Source organism: Daucus carota, chromosome 1 (genome assembly GCF_001625215.2).
Source record: "Daucus carota subsp. sativus chromosome 1, DH1 v3.0, whole genome shotgun sequence".
Classification (NCBI taxonomy): Eukaryota; Viridiplantae; Streptophyta; class Magnoliopsida; order Apiales; family Apiaceae; genus Daucus; species Daucus carota.
The window spans coordinates 29596024-29613901 of record NC_030381.2 but is presented as its reverse complement, the minus strand read 5'-3'; the positions used below and the strand labels follow the sequence as shown (position 1 = coordinate 29613901).

General features: G+C 38.0%; 1 protein-coding gene across 1 annotated transcript; it reads right to left on the bottom strand.

Moving 5' to 3' along the window:
• Positions 1-2119: 2119 nt before the first annotated feature.
• On the bottom strand, positions 2120-4811 carry LOC108205502 (patellin-3). Its single transcript, XM_064079230.1, has 4 exons — positions 3898-4811; positions 3072-3196; positions 2817-2967; positions 2120-2707 (listed from the first exon to the last, which is right to left on the bottom strand). The coding sequence occupies exons 1-4, from the start codon at positions 4711-4713 to the stop codon at positions 2453-2455; spliced, it is 1347 nt and encodes a 448-aa protein (XP_063935300.1). The 5' UTR covers positions 4714-4811; the 3' UTR covers positions 2120-2452.
• Positions 4812-17878: the final 13067 nt, after the last annotated feature.

The window sequence follows — 17878 nt, the reverse complement described above, 5'->3', positions numbered from 1 at the left end:
GATTAGGCTAAGAATTGAGCCGAATAAAATTCTATGAACTCCTATAAATCCATAGGGGAAATATAAGTAAAAATATCCACGAGGTGGTACGACTCAATTGATCTCGAATTCCTGTGTACTAACCCCTTTGAGATTTATCGAAAAACAGAGTCCATGCCATATAGGCACCGATTCGGCTACGAATTGAGCCAATTAAATTTTATGAATTCCTATAAACCCATAGGGAAAATATATGTAAAAATAACCACGAGGTGGTCCGACTCAACGGGTCTCGAATTCCCCTGTACTAACCCTTTTGAGATTTATCGATAAACCGAGTTGATGCCATATCGGCATCGATTCGACTCAAAATCGAGCCAAATAAAATTTTATGAACTCCTATAAACCCATAGGGAAAATATATATAAAAATATCCACGATGTGGTCCGCCTCAATAGGTCACGAAATCTCGTGTATTAACCCCTTTCATATTTATCGAAAAATCGAGTTCATTCCATATCGACACCAAATCGACTCTGAATCGAGACGAATAAAATTCTATGAACTCTTTTAAATCCATAGGCAAAATATAAGTAAAAATATCCACGAGGTGGTCCGACTCAATTGAACTCAAATTCCCGTGTACTAATCCCTTTGAGATTTATCGAAAAACCGACTCCATGCCATATAGGCACCGATTAGGCTACAAATTGAGCCGAATAAAATTCTATGAACTCCTATAAACCCATAGGGAAAATATAAGTAAAAATATTCACGAGATGGTTCGACTCAATTGATCTCGAACTCCCGTGTACTAACCCCTTTGAGATTTATCGAAAAATAGAGTACACGCCATATAGGCACCGATTCGGCTACGAATTGAGCAGAATAAAATTTTATGAATTCCTATAAACCCATAGGGAAAATATATTTAAAAATAACCACGAGGTGGTCCGACTCAATGTGTCTCTGATTCCTGTGTACTAACCCTTTTGAGATTTATCGAAAAACAGAGTCCATGCCATATAGGCACCGATTCGGCTAAAAATTGAGCCGAATAAAATTTTATGAATTCCTATAAACCCATAGAGAAAATATGTAAAAATAACCACGAGGTGGTCCGACTCAATGGGTTTCTAATGCCCGTGTACTAACCCTTTTGAGATTTATCGATAAAACCGAGTTGATGCCATATCGGCATCGATTCGACTCAAAATCGGGCTAAATAAAGTTTTATGAACTCCTATAAACCCATAGGGAAAATATATATAAAAATATCCACGGTGTGGTTCGACTGAATAGGTCACGAAATCTCGTGTATTTCATATTTATCGAAAAATCGAGTCCATTCCATATCGGCACCAAATCGGCTCCGAATCGAGCCGAATAAAATTCTATGAACTCTTTTAAATCCATATGGAAAATATAAGTAAAAATATCCACGAGGTGGTCCGACTCAATTGATCTCGAATTCCCGTGTCTATAGGCACCGATTCGGCTATGCATTGACCCGAATAAAATTCTATGAACTCCTAATAACCCACTGGGAAAATATATGTAAAAATATCCACAAGGTGGTCCGACTCAATTGATCTCGAATTCTCGTGTACTAACCCCTTTGAGATTTACCGAAAAACCGAGTCCACGCTATATAGGCACCGATTCGGCTACGAATTGAGCCGAATAAAATTCTATGAACTCCTAATAACCCATAGGGAAAATATATGTAAAAATATCCAAGAGGTGGTCCGACTCAATTGATCTCGAATTCCCGTGTACTAACCCCCTTGAGATTTATCGAAAAACAGAGTTCATGCCATATAGGCACCGATTCGGCTTAAAATTGAGCCGAATAAAATTTTATGAATTCCTATAAACCCATAGGGAAAATATGTAAAACTAACCACGAGGTGGTCCGACTCAATGGGTTTCTAATGCCCGTGTACTAACCCTTTTGAGATTTATCGATAAAACCGAGATTCTAGAAAATCGATGACACAAGCAAGAGAAATGAAAAGTATACTTATATTAGTCATTATAGACAGATGTATGATGTGAAATAGATTTGCATTAACACACACCAAGTGAAGATACACATGTTTACAACATTTGGCTTGTCATCTATACTTTTGAGCTCAAGTTAACATTCAATCCCCAAGCATGCTAATCACTTGAGTATATAGATCCAGGCCAAAACCCAGTTGATATCATGGGCAAATCATTACACACCTTGCCCTCTTTCCTCCAAAAGGAGGAGAGAGCACCAAAAAGTTTCCAGTCTAATACATAAACTCCATAAACAAGATCCCATTCATAATGTCAATTTGGACAAGTAAAATTTCTAAGCTCTGAAAAACATACAACACCACCCCCCCCCCCCCCCCCCCCCCCCCCCCCCCACCCCAAAAAAAAAAAAAACAAAAAACAAAAACTAAGTCTCAGGAAGTCCGATGCAGCACTTGAACCAAAGATCTTAATCGCACAATGGTTCCACCTTGAACCGGTAAAGCAGCTTCTTCTTCTTGGAAGTAGAATTATCAACTGTAAGCAGCAGCTTACCAAGCTCAGTGATCTTGAAACCGTTGCAAATTACTGGTTCATCCGTTGGGGACATCTTCCTTGCCTTGTGTATAATTACGGTGTAGCTCCCTTCAGTTCTGGGCACATATTCAGCACTGTAACTCACTTCCCAGCCAACTACTCGCAATTCCCAGATAATACTGCACTTCTGTAATTACAGTGCATGGTCAAAAGTGTATACTGGTAAAAAAATTAAGACAAAAGGGTCCAGACAACTGTTATCAGCAATCATAATAACAAGAGGGATTAAAAGGTACCTCATTTACAAGGATTTCCACAGTTTGCTTAGTGGCTGGTTTAATAGTAATCTCTGATGCTGGATCATTGTTAGTGAATGCAGGATTACAATCACAGAAATCCACACTTAAACCACCATATTGTATGGGAACTTGTTCTGGCGCGATGTATCTGTTTTCCCGATCATATCAAGATGTTTTAAATTGAAAGCCTATATACAGTATTAAAAACACCAGTTCAAATTCTCAATATACAAAGTTGCAGATATGACTCACTTGAAAAGTGTTTCTGCAGTTCTTGCAGGGCTGGCAAATACGAACTTGCTTTTGGTCCTCTGCGTCATGAACGGACTAATCATCGTATAAAAGGCCAGATACCACCAAGGGACATTGATGAACACCTTGATAAATTGCAAAGAACACCAAGCATATATTAGACAGCCAATGATATGCACAACTGATCAATCAGCAACTACCAATTACGCAACAAATTAACAAGATTAGGATGTAATTAGAAATTTAATGCAAGTTATAGCTATAATAAAACACTAATGATGTGAAATTAATTAATGTTAAAGCTCTTGAAAAAGAGGTTATGGAATGATTTAAGGTTAGTAATATAGGCTAACGGCCAAACAATGACACTGCTAATTTATAGTATTTGGCCACGCTGTGGAGTGGTTTTCAGGTTTTAAAAGTTTAAAACACAATAGGAAACATAGTGGAATGGAGACTGTCGAAGAAAAATGTCCTTGCAGATCTCATTTAGTGTCCTCTATCATGTTAGTAATGTGTTAGGATGTAGGCAGCTTATGGACTTGTGTACGGTTTGTATGGAGCAGATAGTTAAAGTGCTTTTTTGTTCCTTTTATTCACTATCATTGTTAAAAAGGCTCAACATATGCAATTGGATATCGAATAGTATTCTTCCCTAATCAGGCAGTTCGAGCAGCTTTCGCCTTTCAGCAAGTAACTAGCAATTAAGATAATCACATCTTATCAAATTTCTATCAAACACAGTAATAGCACCAAAACATCTATCAAGATGCAATGTTTAGTCCATATACAAGAGAAAATAAAATCGCAAAAAACAAAAAGATACCTGCTTTGCAACAAACTCGGGATAATTATCCTGAAGCAACTGTAAAGCCTGCTTAGTAGCGATCCTATGCTCCGTCTTCCCCGGTCCAGGCGAGTTCTTGAGGTCACTAACCTGAAAGATAGTGTTTATACCACCAGGACTAAAATCAAGCTTCCTAATACTCTTCTCCAAAAACTGAATTCTCCACTTGAGAAACTTATTCCTCTTTTCTTGATCACCAAAAGTCTTTTTATACAACTCCTTATTCTGAAACTCACCGTACACATTGTAGCAAACAGGATGACCATCTTTATCAAGCCCATCACTAAACACAACTTTATCCAGATCATCACCAAGTTTCTCCTCAACTAAGCTCTCAATCCCAAACTCCTCTCTCCATTTCAAAGTGTTCTTGAGCATTAAAAATGCTTCCTTCACTTTGAAATCCCTAGCCCTCAAAAACTTGAGCAAAATCACATCACTCCTCTCATCTACCAAAAGGGGGACCCCATAAATCTGAGCTTCACCTAGCTCTTGAACATGGGTTTTCAGCTCATCAAGTGATTTTTTCTCTGGATCTGAGAGATCTGTCACTTTGTTGCTTTCTTCTTTAAAAGAGCCTTGTGATTCAGGGACTTTCTGGGGCTTTTCAGCTTCTGGGATTGAGTGTTCTTGCTGGATTGGTTCTTTCTGGTCTTGTTCTGGAGTGGTTGGTGAAGGGTCGAGTGGGGTTTCTTTTTCGGTAACTGAAATGGGCTCTGCTGCCGGAAAATGGGGTTTTTCCGGCGGGTTAGCGGGTGTTTCCGGTGGGGAGTTGGTGGGGTTTTCATCGGCCATTTTAGGGTATGGAGAGTGCGGTTAAACTAGTTTAGAAGTGTAGAGATAACAGTATATAATTATATATCGACCAGTAGTGTACTTTATTTTGGCTTTTGCCTTTCGGTGGAGAATATAGTCAATATACAGATTACAGAGTATGTGTATCAAGCAATAGCCTCGTTATTCCTTCTTATTTTACTTTAAAATGTATTGTCGGATTTTAACAAAACCGCCGTTTCACCTAAACCGCTCGTTTCAACGGGTCTCATTTGAATCATTTAATTCGATATATTTATCATTTCAAATTATAAAAATAATTTTTCATTGAGTTATACACAATTTTCTTGATAATTTTTCAAAAGACTCCATATGAGATATGGATGGAAGAACGGTCAGGCATGAACTTTATGAAAGTTTGGGGATGTAAGGCATTTGTGAAGCGTCAAGTATCTGATAAGCTTGGACCTAAATCCGAAGAGTGCATTTTTGTGGGATACCCTAATGAAACAAAGACGTATTATTTTTATAGTCCTTCGGAGTAGAAAGTGTTTATTGCTCGAGATGCTGTCTTCATGGAAAGAGATTTTGTTTCCAAAAGAAACAGTGGGAGAACTATAGATCTCGATGAAGATCGAGAACCACAAAGTAGCATTGAACCTGAAGTGGAACAAGAGCAGAATAATCCTAATGCTCAACAAACACAGGTTGTTCGTAGATCTGGTAGAATTCGCCATGAGCCAGAGAGATATGGATTTCTTTTGACTCAGAGTGGTGATTTGATGCTCATAGATGAAGATGAGCCTCTCACATACCAAGATGCTATGAACAGTCCAGACTCTAAGAGATGGCTTGAAGCCATGAAATCCGAGATAGATTCCATGTACGAAAACCAAGTATGGACTTTGGTTGATCCACCTAAAGGGGTAAAACCCATAGGGTGCAAATGGGTTTTTAAGAAGAAAAAGGACATGGATGGAAATGTTCAGACCTATAAGGCTAGGCTGGTTGCAAAAGGTTTCAAACAAATTCATGGTATTGACTACGATGAAACTTTCTCACCAGTGGCTATGGTCAAGTCTATAAGGATTTTGCTTGCCATTGCAGCATTCCATGATTATGAAATATGGCAAATGGATGTCAAAACAGCCTTCCTTAATGGAAGCTTTGAAGAGGATGTGTACATGACACAACCTGAGGGTTTTGTCGATCCAAGGAATGTTGGCAAGGTATGTAAATTGCGTCGATCCATATATGGATTGAAGCAATCCTCTAGGAGATGGAATATCCGTTTTGATGAAATAATCACAGAGTATGGCTTTATTCAAAACGAAGATGAACCATGTGTTTACAAGAAGGTCAGTGGGAGCTATGTGGCATTCATAGTACTATATGTTGATGATATACTACTAATGGGGAATGACATACCTTCTCTAAAGGATGTTAAGACTTGGTTAGGGAGCAATTTCTCTATGAAAGACTTAGGAGAGGCATCCTACATTTTAGGAATGAAGATCTATAGAGATAGATCTAGAAGGATGATTGGTCTAAGTCAGAGCACATACATTGATAAGGTTTTGCATCGTTTTGGAATGCAAAACGCTAAAAGGGGATATGTCCCCGTGTCTCAAGGGATAATGATCTCTAAGGACCAGTGTCCGAAATCATTGGATGAGAAGGACCACATGAGTAAGGTTCCATATGCTTCAGCAATTGGATCTATCATGTATGCAATGGTATGTACTCGCCCAGATGTCTCGTATGCTTTGAGCATGACGAGCAGATACCAGTCTAATCCGGGTGAAGGTCATTGGACGGCAGTCAAGAATATTCTTAAGTACCTGAAAAGAACTAAAGATTCATTCTTGGTATATGGTGGAGAGGAAAAACTCGTTGTAAAAGGTTACACCGATGCAAGTTTCCAAACAGACAGAGATGATACTGTATCACAGTCTGGTTTTGTGTTTTGTCTAAACGGAGGTGCTGTAAGCTGGAAGAGTTCAAAGCAAGAAACTGTAGCTGATTCTACAATGGAGGCTGAGTACATTGCAGCTTGTGAAGCAGCAAAGGAGGCCATTTGGATTCGAAAGTTCATTTCTGATTTGGGAGTGGTTCCATCGATCGCAGATCCCATTGATCTATACTGCGATAATAATGGAGCCATTGCACAAGCTAAAGAACCTAGATCACACTCCCGGGCCAAACATATACTCAGGAGATTTCACCTTATTCGAGAGATTAATGAAAGGGGTGATATACACATATGTAAAGTGCACACAAATGATAACATTGCAGATCCACTGACCAAAGGCTTGTCGCAGTAGAAGCACGATGGTCACACTAGTTTCATGGGTATTAGATATATGGGTGATTGGCTCTAGTGCAAGTGGGAGATTGTTAGTGTAGGTGCCCTAGAGGCAATACATTATTGTTTTTAAACCTTTATGTCAGTTGATCATTCAATAAATGTATTTGTTATGTCCTTAATTACTGCGATATTTTATTCTCATAATAAATGTCCTTAGAATCATGATACACATTGTATAGTTTAAGTTCATGACTTGAACTTGAGATTATATAATATATCATATTCTTAAATGGTCCCTAGTCGAGTATTATTATATAAAGGACAATAATAATACATAGATAGACTAGTATGTTGTTTGACAAGATAACCACATCTCATTGGTTATAAGTATGGGGATACTAAAGTCAATACATAGGTACATGTAAGAGTACATGATACTGGACAGACCCACAGTGAGATTCTTCATGTTTAATAAAGTCATAAGAAAGACTCACAGTGATAATGGTGTAATGATCCTTTGACTTGAAATCATTATATTTCTATACGAAGATTAATATACTTTGACTACATTAAAAGTTACCTTTGATCGGGTGATGATAAAAGTGGACATCGGGTATATCATGAGTCGTATGAGAAATATGAATGATAGATAAAGGATTTAACCCTTCTATAATTAGGAGAGATATTATTGGCCTCTTGATTGAGTGAGATTATGAAAAAGCATGGCCATGCTCAAATAATGATTTGTCTTGATAGTCCACTCATGGATCAAGTAAACCCGGATTAAATGTTGAAAAGGATGACTAAATACATGCCTCGAGTTTAATCTATAATATGTATGGTTAAAGGGATTATATTACACTGAAACATTAATCACGGAAGGTTTTATCTAATCACGATTTAATTATTGTTTAATTGGGTAACAATGATGTATTACTAGATACCGCTCATTGTTTATAATTTTATTAGAGAATAAAATTATTGCCAATTAAATAATAGCCTATAGGGTCACACATATAGAGCACTTAATGGAATAGTTAATTTAAATTATAGATTTAAATTAATTGATGATTATTTGAATTTTATTATAATCAACTAAGACTTAATTGAGATAATATAAATTCGAATTAAAAGGAATGTTTTTGCCCATAATAATTAAGTATGACTTAGTTATTAATTAAATAATAGAAATCCGTTTTTATTATTTAATCTAACCCATTAGGGTTGGGCTTTGCTGTTATGGGCCTTTTAATCTATCATTATAAATAGATAATGATAGGTTAAAGAGAGATTCACGTTTTGGTGAAAACCCTAGCAGCAAGGAGAGGCAGAGGCAATAGATCGTCAAGGAGGCTAGTACATCCATTCCGTTCTTGGAGGTGCTCGTGTGGATACCATAGAGGTGTTTTCCGAGAGGTAGACACGAAAGCGTGATAGCTAGGATCTCCGTTGAGTTCGTGAAAGTAAAGATTTTGAAAGGTATGATTCGTTATCTCCATAATCTGCCCATAATTATACATGGATCCTGTTCTTGGGTTTCGAATTTTTCGTTTTATTTACGTTTATCCGCTGCATTATATGCCTCGGAACCCAACAGTTAGTACATGGGAATTCGAGATCAATTGAGTCAGACCACCTCGTGGATATTTTTACTTATATTTTCCCTATGGATTTAAAAGAGTTCATAGAATTTTCTTCGGCTCGATTCGGAGCCGATTTGGAATGGACTCTATTTTTCGATTAATATCAAAGGGGTTAATACACGAGATTTCGTGACCAATTGAGTCGGGCCACCCCGTGGATATTATTATATACATTATCCTTATGAATTTATAGGAGTTCAGAGAATTAATTCGGCTCAATTTTTCCCCGTATCGGTGCCGATAAGGCATCAACTCGGTTTTTTGATAAATCTCAAAAGGGTTAGTACACGGGAATTCGACACCAATTGAGTCGGACCACCTCGTGGATATTTTTACATATATTTTTCCTATGGGTTTATAGGAGTTCATAGAATTTTATTCGGCTCAATTCGTAGACGAATCGGTGCCGATATGGCATGGACTCGGTTTTTCGATAAATCTCAAAGGGGTTAGTACACGGTAATTCGAGACCAATTGTGTCGGACCACCTCATGGATATGTTTACATATAGTTTTCCTATGAATTTATAGGAGTTCATAAAATTTTATTCGGCTCAAATCGTAGCCAAATCGGTGCCGATATGGCATGGACTCGGTTTTTCGATAAATCTCAAAGGGGTTAGTACACGGGAATTCGAGATCAATTAAGTCGGACCACCTCATGGATATTTTTACTTATATTCTCCCTATGGATTTAAAAGAGTTCATAGAATTTTATTCGGCTCGATTCGGAGCCGATTTGGTGCTGAAATGGAATGGACTCTATTTTTCGATAAATATCAAAGGGGTTAATACACGAGATTTCGTGACCTATTGAGTTGGACCACCCCGTGGATATTATTATATACATTTTCCTTATGAATTTGTAGGAGTTCATAGAATTAATTCGGCTCAATTTTTCACCGTATCGGTGCCGATATGGGATCAACTCGGTTCTTTGATAAATTTCGAAAGAGTTAGTACACGGGAATTCGACACCAATTGAGTCGGACCACCTCGTGGATATGTTTACATATATTTTTCCTTTGAATTTATAGGAGTTCATAGAATTTTATTCGGTTCAAATCGTAGCCGAATCGGTGCCGATATGGCATTGACTCAGTTTTTGGATAAATCTCAAAGGGGTTAGTACACGGGAATTCGAGATCAATTGAGTCGGACCACCTCATGGATATTTTTACTTATATTTTCCCTATTGATTTAAAAGAGTTCATAAAATTTTATTCGGCTCGATTCGGAGCCGATTTGGTGCCGATATGGAATGGACTCTATTTTTCGATAAATATCAATGGGGTTAATACACGAGATTTCGTGACCTATTGAGTCGGACCACCCCGTGGATAATATTATATACATTTTCCCTATGATTTTGTAGGAGTTCATAGATTTTAATTCGGCTCAATTTTTAGCCGAATCGGTGCCGATATGGCATCAACTCGGTTTTTTTGATAAATCTCAAAAGGGTTAGTACACGGGAATTCGAGACCAATTGTGTCGGACCACCTTATGGATATTTTTACTTATATTTTCCCTACGGATTTAAAAGAGTTCATAGAATTTTATTCGGCTCGATTCGGAGCCGATTTGGTGTCGATATGGAATGGACTCTATTTTTCGATAAATATCAAAGGGGTTAATACACGAGATTCCGTGACCTATTGAGTCGGACCACCCCGTGGATATTATTATATACATTTTCCTTATGAATTTGTAGGAGTTCATAGAGTTAATTCGGCTCAATTTTTCGCCGTATCGGTGCCGATATGGGATCAACTCGGTTTTTAGATAAATTTCGAAAGAGTTAGTACACGGGAATTCGACACCAATTGAGTCAGACCACCTCGTGGATATGTTTACATATATTTTTCCTATGAATTTATTGGAGTTCATAGAATTTTATTCGGCTCAATTCGTAGCCGAATCGGTGCCGATATGGCATGGACTCGGTTTTTCGATAAATCTTAAAGGGGTTAGTACACGGGAATTCGAGATCAATTGAGTCAGACCACCTAGTGGATATTTTTACTTATATTTTTCCTATGGATTTAAAAGAGTTCATAGAATTTTCTTCGGCTAGATTCGGAGCCGATTTGGAATGGACTCTATTTTTCGATTAATATCAAAGGGGTTAATAAACGAGATTTCGTGACCAATTGAGTCGGGCCACCCCGTGGATATTATTATATACATTTTCCTTATGAATTTATAGGAGTTCATAGAATTAATTCGGCTCAATTTTTCGCCGTATCGGTGCCGATAAGGCATCAACTCGGTTTTTTGATAAATCTCAAAAGGGTTAGTACACGGGAATTCGACACCAATTGAGTCGGACCACCTCGTGGATATTTTTACATATATTTTCCCTATGGGTTTATAGGAGTTCATAGAATTTTATTCGGCTCAATAGCCGAATCGGTGCGTATATGGCATGGACTTTGTTTTTTGATAAATCTCAAAGGGGTTAGTACACGGGAATTCGAGATCAATTGAGTCAGACCACCTCCTGGATATTTTTACATATATTTACCCTATGGGTTATTAGGAGTTCATAGAATTTTATTCGGCTCAATTCGTAGCCGAATCGGTGCCTATATGGCATGGACTCTGTTTTTCGATAAATCTCAAAGGGGTTAGTACACGGGAATTCGAGATCAATTGAGTCGAACAATCTCATGGATATTTTTACTTATATCTTCCCTAAGGGTTTATAGGAGTTCATAGAATTTTATTTGGCTCGATTTTGAGTCGAATCGATGTCGGTATGGCATTAACTCGGTTTATCGATAAATCTCAAAAGGGTTAGTACACTGGAATTATAGACCCATTGAGTCGGGCCACCTCGTGGTTATTTTTACATATATTTTCCCTATGGGTTTATAGGAGTTCATAAAATTTTATTCTGCTCAATTCGTAGCCGAATCGGTGCCTATTATGGCATGAACTCTGTTTTTCGATAAATCTCAGAGGGGTTAGTACAAGGGAATTCGAGATCAATTGAGTCGGACCACCTCGTGGATATTTTTACATATTTTTCCCTATGGGTTATTAGGAGTTCATAGAATTTTATTCGGGTCAATTCGTAGCTGAATCGGTGCCTATATGGCATGGACTCGGTTTTTCGATAAATCTAAAAGGGGTTAGTACATGGGAATTCGAGATCAATTGAGTCGGACCACCTTGTGGATATTTTTAGATATATTTTCCCTGTGGGTTATTAGGAGTTCATAGAATTTTATTCGGGTCAATTCGTAACCGAATCGGTGCCTATATGGCATGGACTCGGTTTTTCGATAAATCTCAAAGGGGTTAGTACACGGGAATTCGAGATCAATTGAGTCGGACCACCTCGTGGATATTTTTACTTATATTTTCCCTATGGATTTAAAAGAGTTCATAGAATTTTATTCGGCTCGATTCGGAGCCGATTTGGTGCCGATATGGAATGAACTCGATTTTTCGATAAATATGAAAGGGTAATACACGAGATTTCGTGACCTATTGAGTCGGACCACCCCGTGAATATTTTTATATATATTTTCCCTATGGGTTTATAAGAGTTCATAAAATTTTATTTGGCTCGATTTTGAGTCGAATCGATGCAGATATGGCATCAACTCGATTTATCGATAAATCTCAAAAGGGTTAGTACACGGGAATTCGAGATCCATTGAGTCGGACTACCTCGTGGTTATTTTTACATTTATTTTCCCTATGGGTTTATAGGAATTCATAAAATATTATTCGGCTCAATTCGTAGCCGAATCGATGCCTATCTGGCATGGACTCTGTTTTTCGATAAATCTCAAAGGGGTTAGTACACGGGAATTCGAGATCAATTGAGTCGGACCACTTCGTGGATATTTTTACTTATGTTTTCCCTATGGGTTATTAGGAGTTCATAGAATTTTATTTGGCTCAATTCGTAGCCGAATCGGTGCCTATATGGCATGTACTCTGTTTTTCGATAAATCTCAAAGGGGTACACGGGAATTCGAGATCAATTGAGTCGGACCATCTCGTGGATATTTTTACTTAAATTTCTCCTATGGGTTTATAGGAGTTCATAGAATTTTATTCGGCTGAATTCATAGCCGAATCGGTGCCTATATGGCATGGACTCGGTTTTTCGATAAATCTCAAAGGGGGTTAGTACACGGGAATTCGTGTTCAATTGAGTCGGACCACCTCATGGATATTTTAACATATATTTTCCCTATGGGGTATTAGGAGTTCATTGAATTTTATTCGGCTCAATTCGTAGCGAATCGGTGCCTATATGGCATGGACTTGGTTTTTCGATAAATCTCAAAGGGGTTAATACACGGGAATTCGAGATCAATTGAGTCCGACCACCTCGTGGATATTTTTACTTATACTTTCCCTATGGATTTAAAAGAGTTCATAGAATTTTATTCGGCTCGATTCAGAGCCGATTTGGTGCCGATATGGAATGGACTCGATTTTTCGATAAATATAAAAGGGGTTAATACACGAGATTTCGTGACCTATTCAGTCGGACCACACTGTGGATATATTTATATATATTTTCCCTACGGTTTATAGGAGTTCAAAAATTTTATTTGGCTCGATTTTGAGTTGAATCGATGCCGATATGGCATGAACTCGGTTTATCGATAAATTTCAAAAGGGTTAGTACACGGGAATTAGAGACCCATTGAGTCGGGCCACCTCGTGGTTATTTTTACATATATTTTCCCTATGGGTTTATAGGAATTCATAAAATTTTATTCTGCTCAATTCGTAGCCGAATCGGTGCCTATATGGCATGTACTCTGTTTTTCGATAAATCTCAAAGGGGTTAGTACACGGGAATTCGAGATCAATTGAGTCGAACAATCTCATGGATATTTTTACTTATATTTTCCCTAAGGGTTTATAGGAGTTCATAGAATTTTATTTGGCTCGATTTTGAGTCGAATCGATGTCGATATGGCATTAACTCGGTTTATCGATAAATTTCAAAAGGGTTAGTACACGGGAATTAGAGACCCATTGAGTCGGGCCACCTCGTGGTTATTTTTACATATATTTTCCCTATGGGTTTATAGGAATTCATAAAATTTTATTTTGCTCAATTCGTAGCCGAATCGGTGCCTATATGGCATGAACTCTGTTTTTCGATAAATCTCAGAGGGGGTTAGTACAAGGGAATTCGAGATCAATTGAGTCGGACCACCTCGTGGATATTTTTACATATATTTTCCCTATGGGTTATTAGGAGTTCATAGAATTTTATTCGGCTCAATTCGTAGCCGAATCGGTGCCTATATGGCATGGACTCGGTTTTTCGATAAATCTAAAAGGGGTTAGTACACGGGAATTCGAGATCAATTGAGTCGGACCACCTTGTCGATATTTTTACATATATTTTCCCTGTATGTTATTAGGAGTTCATAGAATTTTATTCGAGTCAATTCGTAGTCGAATCGGTGCCTATATGGCATGGACTCGGTTTTTCGATAAATCTCAATGGGGGTTAGTACACGGGAATTAGTGTTCAATTCAGTCGGACCACCTCGTGGATATTTTAACATATATTTTCCCTATGGGGTATTAGGAGTTCATAGAATTTTATTCGGCACAATTCGTAGCGAATCGGTGCCTATATGGCATGGACTTGGTTTTTCGATAAATCTCAAAGGGGTTAATACACGGGAATTCGAGATCAATTGAGTCGGACCACCTCGTGGATATTTTTACTTATACTTTCCCTATGGATTTAAAAGAGTTCATAGAATTTTATTCGGCTCGATTCGGAGCCGATTTGGTGCCGATATGGAATGGACTCGATTTTTCGATAAATATAAAAGGGGTTAATACACGAGATTTCGTGACCTATTCAGTCGGACCACACTGTGGATATATTTATATATATTTTCCCTACGGTTTATAGGAGTTCAAAAATTTTATTTGGCTCGATTTTGAGTCGAATCGATGCCGATATGGCATGAACTCGGTTTATCGATAAATTTCAAAAGGGTTAGTACACGGGAATTAGAGACCCATTGAGTCGCGCCACCTCGTGGTTATTTTTACATATATTTCCCCTATGGGTTTATAGGAATTCATAAAATTTTATTCGACTCAATTCGTAGCCGAATCGGTGCCTATATGGCATGGACTTTGTTTTTCGATAAATTTCAAAGGGATTAGTACACGGGAATTCGAGATCAATTGAGTCGGACCACCTCCTGGATATTTTTACATATATTTACCCTATGGGTTATTAGGAGTTCATAGAATTTTATTCGGCTCAATTCGTAGCCGAATCGATGCCTATATGGCATGGACTCTGTTTTTCGATAAATCTCAAAGGGGTTAGTACACGGGAATTCGAGATCAATTGAGTCGAACAATCTCATGGATATTTTTACTTATATCTTCCCTAAGGGTTTATAGGAGTTCATAGAATTTTATTTGGCTCAATTTTGAGTCGAATCGATGTCGATATGGCATTAACTCGGTTTATCGATAAATCTCAAAAGGGTTAGTACACGGGAATTAGAGACCCATTGAGTCGGGCCACCTCGTGGTTATTTTTACATATATTTTCCCTATGGGTTTATAGGAATTCATAACATTTTATTCTGCTCAATTCGTAGCCGAATCGGTGCCTATTATGGCATGAACTCTGTTTTTCGATAAATCTCAGAGGGGTTAGTACAAGGGAATTCGAGATCAATTGAGTCGGACCACCTTGTGGATATTTTTAGATATATTTTCCCTGTGGGTTATTAGGAGTTCATAGAATTTTATTCGGGTCAATTCGTAGCCGAATCGGTGCCTATATGGCATGGACTCGGTTTTTCGATAAATCGCAAAGAGGTTAGTACACGGGAATTCGAGATCAATTGAGTCGGACCACCTCGTGGATATTTTTACTTATATTTTCCCTATGGATTTAAAAGAGTTCATAGAATTTTATTCGGCTCGATTCGGAGCCGATTTGGTGCCGATATGGAATGGACTCGATTTTTCGATAAATATGAAAGGGTAATACACGAGATTTCGTGACCTATTGAGTCGGACCACCCCGTGAATATTTTTATATATATTTTCCCTATGGGTTTATAGGAGTTCATAAAATTTTATTTGGCTCGATTTTGAGTCGAATCGATGCCGATATGGCATCAACTCGGTTTATCGATAAATCTCAAAAGGGTTAGTACACGGGAATTCGAGATCCATTGAGTCGGACCACCTCGTGGTTATTTTTACATTTATTTTCCCTATGGGTTATTAGGAGTTCATAGAATTTTATTCGGGTCAATTCGTAGCTGAATCGGTGCCTATATGGCATGGACTCGGTTTTTCGATAAATCTAAAAGGGGTTAGTACATGGGAATTCGAGATCAATTGAGTCGGACCACCTTGTGGATATTTTTAGATATATTTTCCCTGTGGGTTATTAGGAGTTCATAGAATTTTATTCGGGTCAATTCGTAGCCGAATCGGTGCCTATATGGCATGGACTCGGTTTTTCGATAAATCGCAAAGGGGTTAGTACACGGGAATTCGAGATCAATTGAGTCGGACCACCTCGTGGATATTTTTACTTATATTTTCCCTATGGATTTAAAAGAGTTCATAGAATTTTATTCGGCTCGATTCGGAGCCGATTTGGTGCCGATATGGAATGGACTCGATTTTTCGATAAATATGAAAGGGTAATACACCAGATTTCGTGACCTATTGAGTCGGACCACCCCGTGAATATTTTTATATATATTTTCCCTATGGGTTTATAGGAGTTCATAAAATTTTATTTGGCTCGATTTTGAGTCGAATCGATGCCGATATGGCATCAACTCAGTTTATCGATAAATCTCAAAAGGGTTAGTACACGGGAATTCGAGATCCATTGAGTCGGACCACCTCGTGGTTATTTTTACATTTATTTTCCCTATGGGTTTATAGGAATTCATAAAATATTATTCGGCTCAATTCGTAGCCGAATCGATGCCTATATGGCATGGACTCTGTTTTTCGATAAATCTCAAAGGGGTTAGTACACGGGAATTCAAGATCAATTGAGTCGGACCACTTCGTGGATATTTTTACTTATGTTTTCCCTATGGGTTATTAGGAGTTCATAGAATTTTATTCGGCTAAATTCGTAGCCGAATCGGTGCCTATATGGCATGTACTCTGTTTTTCGATAAATCTCAAAGGGGTACACGGGAATTCGAGATCAATTGAGTCAGACCATCTTGTGGATATTTTTACTTAAATTTCTCCTATGGGTTTATAGGAGTTCAGAGAATTTTATTCGGCTGAATTCATAGCCGAATCGGTGTCTATATGGCATGGACTCGGTTTTTCGATAAATCTCAAAGGGGGTTAGTACACGGGAATTCGTGTTCAATTGAGTCAGACCACCTCATGGATATTTTAACATATATTTTCCCTATGGGGTATTAGGAGTTCATAGAATTTTATTCGGCTCAATTCGTAGCGAATCGGTGCCTATATGGCATGGACTTGGTTTTTCGATAAATCTCAAAGGGGTTAATACACGGGAATTCGAGATCAATTGAGTCGGACCACCTCGTGGATATTTTTACTTATACTTTCCCTATGGATTTAAAAGAGTGCATAGAATTTTATTCGGCTCGATTCGGAGCCGATTTGGTGCCGATATGGAATGGACTCGATTTTTCGATAAATATAAAAGGGGTTAATACACGAGATTTCGTGACCTATTCAGTCGGACCACACTGTGGATATATTTATATATATTTCCCCTACGGTTTATAGGAGTTCATAAATTTTATTTGGCTCGATTTTGAGTCGAATCGATGCCGATATGGCATGAACTCGGTTTATCGATAAATCTCAAAAGGGTTAGTACACGGGAATTAGAGACCAATTGAGTCGGGCCACCTCGTGGTTATTTTTACAATATATTTTCCCTATGGGTTTATAGGAATTCATAAAATTTTATTCTGCTCAATTCGTAGCCGAATCGATGCCTATATGGCATGGACTCGGTTTTTCGATAAATCTCAAAGGGGTTAGTACTCCGGAATTCGAGATCAATTGAGTCGGACCACCTCGTGGATATTTTTACATATATTTTACCTATGGATTATTAGGAGTTCATAGAATTTTATTCGGCTCAATTCGTAGCCGAATCGGTGCCTATATGGAATGGACACGGTTTTTTGATAAATCTCAAAGGGGTTACTAATACTGGAATTCGAGACCCATTGAGT